Here is a 5,209-nt window from a genome sequence, read left to right as displayed (position 1 = left end):
CCCCCAAGCCAGTTCTTAACCATCGCGCCACTCGGCCGGCCCAAATTTCATAATTTTTAAAGCAGCTTAGGCAGCCTGGTGTAGTGGAAAGAATATTGAGTTATACAGACCTAGACTCATTCTTGGTCTTTCCATTTATAAGATGTGTGACCTTGGGCAAGTTATTTATCCTGTACATTGTTGGTTTCTCATTGTGAAATGCTGATCCTAAAGGGTGGTTGTGATAATTAAATGAATTTTATAAAGTGCCTGTGCACTGTAATAGTAGCTCTAATTTACTGATAGTTAAGCATGAACAGTGTGTTTTCCTTACCTTTTTACTAAATTCCCGTGCTGTTGTGTCAAGACCTTTTAAAGCTTCTCTGTGTAAGACTGATTTCTCCTTTCTTTGCTCTTTCACAATATGTTGTTGTGACAGATGTTTTAGAGCTGAAACATTTATTTCATGCTTACGTGTTCTTCCTTAGTCTGTAAGCTTCTTGAGAGCTAAAAACAGTGACCATGCTTTGTCTCTGTCTCTCATGTTGCTTAAGTCCTCAGTGGCTGTGTGTTGAATAAATGTTTGAAAAAATGATTTTTTTTTCAGAGTATCTAAGGAATAGTGGTTTCTGATTAAATTAACAAGCAATGAATATATAACTTTTATTTGTATTTTTAGTGGACATTGAGGTGATATAAATTGTAATTGAAGTAATTGCTTTTATTTACATTGTAATATTACATACTGAATACATGTAATATATTTGTTAATTTATGCTAATTGTTCATAATCTCCAAACTTACTTTTAAAACCAAATATAGTTTCATAATCATTCATCTGTTGAATATATTCTTTCACATATATTTGTAGTTGTCATCAGATTTCTCTTAGCAGAACACACTATTGGGCATCCCATTTTCGGGTACCCCCTCTCATAAGAGAGCTGTACTTTTGCTTCAATAAAAATCTTTGGTGCCAACTTGGGCCAGTGAAGCAACGTCCTCCACAACTAGACTGAAGAACAAAAAAAACAACAACTTGTCTGTTCCCCTACCCTTAGTTCCCCAGTGCTAGTCCCACCCCCCCAACTCCCCAATAAAAAGTCTTTAAAAAAAATTTTTTTGCTCCTCCAAAAAAACAAAAAAAACCGAACACATTATTAATTGTTTTTATTTGATCAAAATGTTTTGAAGTATATTCCCATTAAAGAGACAGGAAATTATTTCAGGGAAGAAAATTTTCTGAAAACAGGCAGTTAGAATTGGTTCAACTTCAGGTTTCTATTACTATTCTTATTGTTTCAATTATTTGTATAGATGATTTTACTTGTATTATGTAGTAATTTTCTTTTAGTTATATAATTTCTGAATATGCCCTTTATAAAGTAGGGGCAGATATAAATGAAACTAAAAACTAAGGCCGTGTATTTTCCTTATCAGGTACTCCTAATGCTAACACACATTATGCTGTGTTATTGTTACAAAATATCTTTAAAATCTAAGTGTCCATTGGTGGATGAATGGATAAAGAACAGGTATTATATACAATGGAGGTGTATTGTGCCATTAAAAAAGAATGAAATCTTGCCATTTGTGACAACATGGATGGACTTCGGGGCATTATGCTAAGTCAGAGAGGGATAGACAACTATCCTATGATCTCACTTACATGTGGAATCTAAAAAACAAACAAAACGCCCCCAAACTCTTAAATATAGAGGTGGGTAGGTGTGGGGATTGGGTGACATAGGTGAAGGGGGTCAAAAGATACAAACTTCCAGTTATGAAATAAATAAGTCATGGGGATGTAATGTACAGCATGGTTACTGTAGCTAATAATACTGTATTGCATATTTGAAAGTCTTTAAGAAAGTAGGTCTTAAAAGTCTTTATCACAAGAAAAACAATTTCATAACTATTTATTGTAACAGATGGGAGAGAACAAAGAAGAGCAATATAACTTTCTTTAGCCAAAATGTATAGAAACCTAGGACCAACCAGTAGGCTTTTTAGGTTTCAGGATCTGAGGATGTTTGATTCAGCCATTCTTCTTAACACATTGAGGACGGGGCATTTAAATTGTTTAAATGCATGTTCCTGGGATTTAAACCATTTAAATCAACTTTTATACTGTGTTTCTTTAAAAATTTATAACAAATTCCTTAACTATTTTTGTGAACTGAAATTTTCAGGAAATACTCACCAAAGACCCTTGTAGTGCTTGAGGGTGTGATGCTTCTGGAAACATTCCCCCCTGTGGAGTGGCACTAAGCAGAACTTGCAGATGTACCGAGTTTCACTTCTTTTTTTTGGGCAGCACAAACGTGGCACCTCCTCGCAGGATATTTTCTTTTACCCTGTTCACTTCCAACAATTTTCTCTAGCACATGTTTGTGCATATCACCCAAAAGTCTCCCAGAGGGGTCTTCATGAGGCACATGAAGGGTTTGGGTTGATGTTCTTGGGCGTGCTGTTTCTGTGTTTGTTTTTTTCCATAAGAACTCTGTCTTTTTGTCATGGGTGTAAAGTGATTGAAATCTGAATGCTGACTAAATGCAGAGCAGAGCAACATAGGAAAATACAGAGCTGTTTGTTCTCTATATTTATCACAGGTCATTAACTAGGAGTGAGGTCACGTTTCTATAAACATTGGTCAGCAGGACCATTCGGAGAAAGGCTCCCATGTATTGCGTAGTTAAGTGTATGGTGCGTGGAAACCAACCGTGTGTTAAAAACACAGATTTGCATCCTCCGTCTTGCACAGCTGTAATGTATAGATGGAAATCTGTGTCACCGGTCCACAATGTGTTAAGCAGGAGTCCTTAAGCTGGGGTCATCAGAAACAGAGCAATCAGGGAATCCATGTACTTGCATGTGGAAAAATTACATTTTAATTTTTATTAATCTCTAACTCATATTAAGCATTTCCTTCAGTTAGGAAAGGTCTGATCCAGCCATCCTCCTTTTAACAACAAGCCATAGTAGTATTAGCAGTACTTTCGAGTTTATTATCAATAAAAATCATGGGTATCACAATTGCAAATATTTTGAAATATTGTTTATACTTGTCATTATTTTGAGACTTTTTTTTTTTGACTGAGCCATCCTGCTACCTGTTGGCAGCTCAGTGGCAGCTCANCAAGTATTTCATTTATTTTTTATCACATCCAGTTCTTGTTTTATTGATGTTATTTACTCTTCCATTTTTCTGAGGATATTAACATTAGCATTCCCTCTCTCTCTCTCTCTCTCTCTCTCTCTCTCTCTCTCTCTTTCTCTCAAAGTTATCTTTTTCCAGCTAATCTTAGAGGGTTTCTTCCTCCCTACACCCAATTTGGTCTTTGTCTTTCATATTAAATGCTTCCTAACTTCTGATGATCTTTAGCTGTCTGTTCATATTTAAAAGTAAGGGCCTAAAAAGGTGATTGGAAACGCAGTGTGTGCGACTTTGGTTTGTGGCGTTCTGTTTTGCTGGAGAACCCCTAGCATCAGCATATTTAGATCTTTGTCACCTTCCTAGTTAGCTGCAGCTTCTCCAGGGAAGACTCATTCCATTTCTTCGTGGCTGCCATTGTTCTGGCAGATAAGAAGTGTGAGAAGACTGGGGCTCCTGTTTATTATATACATTTTTACTCGAGCGTCTTGTTTTTAGTATGGAGCACTTACCTCATTTGTATCTGATGTCTCCAATCTGGAGACCTGTTTTATCCTGTCCAGGGAATAAACCTGTAGTGCTCCGCCGGAGTCAGTAATCAGTTAGGGCAGAAGATTTGAGGATCTCAATATTTCTTTGGCATACTTTCAACCAATTCTCCTGTTTTCTGCTTTACTTTTACTTCCATTTTCAAAGGTGTTGCCAGTTCACTGAGCTTGTTGGGACTCAGGTGTAAATCAGGTTGCTTTCCCCATTGTTGACTTTGAATTTAATTCTCTTGTGTTACTACTTATTCACCTGTTTTTTAGCTTCCAGTATTTTATTGCTATTATCTCATCTTTGTCCTCTTTCTTCTTGTGGATTTATACCTTTAAATTCTCTTTGCTGTTATTTTAATCAAAATTTTAAGTTTTGGGTGAGAGTACAGTGCTTTAGTCTGCCATTTTTAAACTGGAATTTGTATTCTCATATATATACTTTTTCTTTTTGTAACATGTATTAGATTTGCAATAAGTAAAATATATTATTTAAGAAGGTAAAAAGAAAAAAACTCAATCTCTTCCAAAACTACCATCTTGTGATAGGATCAGACAGCCTTTAAGTACCAATCTTGAACAGTGTGGTGGTTTCTTAATGAACAGTGGTTTGACTTTCTGTTCCTATACTGGTTTGCATTTCTACCTAACTTTTGTCATCTTATAGCAATTGAGATCTTATTCTAGATTGTAAGTTTCTTTGTGCAAGGATCATATCATGATCCCTGTGTTTTTTGAGAAATAAGTTATTTGAAATATCAGAAATGCTGGAAATATACCTAATGAGAATTGCGTTTTATTATGATCTGATTTCATAGGTTGAAGAATGCCTCATCTGATACAAAACAAATGCTTAAAAGTGAAACAGACTTGGATGTTACTGCTGATCTCAGAAAGAAGCTCCATCGGGCGAAGAAAGAAAAATTAGAAATAACAACTAAGCACAACGCAGAGGTAGGATGTGTTTTCCTCTCAAATAACGTTAGAAATAGAGTTTGATTATTTTAGATTCATTTCATATTACAAACTCTGTGTTTAACATTTATCACTATAACCTTCTTGTACTTACAAAGGGAATTGTAATAAAGAGCAGATGGGTTTTTTATACAGTGGAATTGTATAGGAGTGTTCAAGTAGAAATGGAATAAATTATGTGTATTTGTATGTTGTCTTAAATTTATTTTAACTAATGGGTTAAACTTGATTAAAATATTAATTGATGAATGCATTTGGTGACTAAAGGATTTGTAAATTAGACATTTTTGAAATATTAATGTTAGGTTCCTTATGGTTTCAATCATGGAACAATCTCTTAAACAAGTAGATTTGAATATGGAATTTTTAATCAGTGTAATTCATAAATTTTTTTAGTTTCTTTTTGTTATATTATTACATCTTTTATTAGTATGTGTATATATACATATATACAAATCTATATATTTTATATGTATATGTACATATTGCAAGGACAGTAGTTATCTGTCACTCTAAGTCATGAATTCTATGTTTATGTTTCTTCTGTCTGTTGTGGTTTTTTTTT

General features: G+C 34.5%; 1 protein-coding gene across 1 annotated transcript in view; it reads left to right on the top strand.

The window, feature by feature from the left end:
- LOC109394389 (coiled-coil domain-containing protein 171-like) overlaps positions 1-5,209 on the top strand; it is a gene marked incomplete at its 3' end in the record, with an annotated part of 77,214 nt that overhangs the window by 16,976 nt on the left and 55,029 nt on the right. Inside the window, exon 3 of the mRNA XM_019664408.1 lies at positions 4,488-4,623. Coding sequence (XP_019519953.1) covers positions 4,488-4,623 — 136 coding nt within the window. The remainder of the gene's footprint in view (positions 1-4,487; positions 4,624-5,209) is intronic.

This window comes from Hipposideros armiger, unplaced genomic scaffold (genome assembly GCF_001890085.2).
Source record: "Hipposideros armiger isolate ML-2016 unplaced genomic scaffold, ASM189008v1 scaffold_422, whole genome shotgun sequence".
In the NCBI taxonomy this organism is placed as follows: Eukaryota; Metazoa; Chordata; class Mammalia; order Chiroptera; family Hipposideridae; genus Hipposideros; species Hipposideros armiger.
This window is presented reverse-complemented; position numbering and strand designations above follow the sequence as displayed.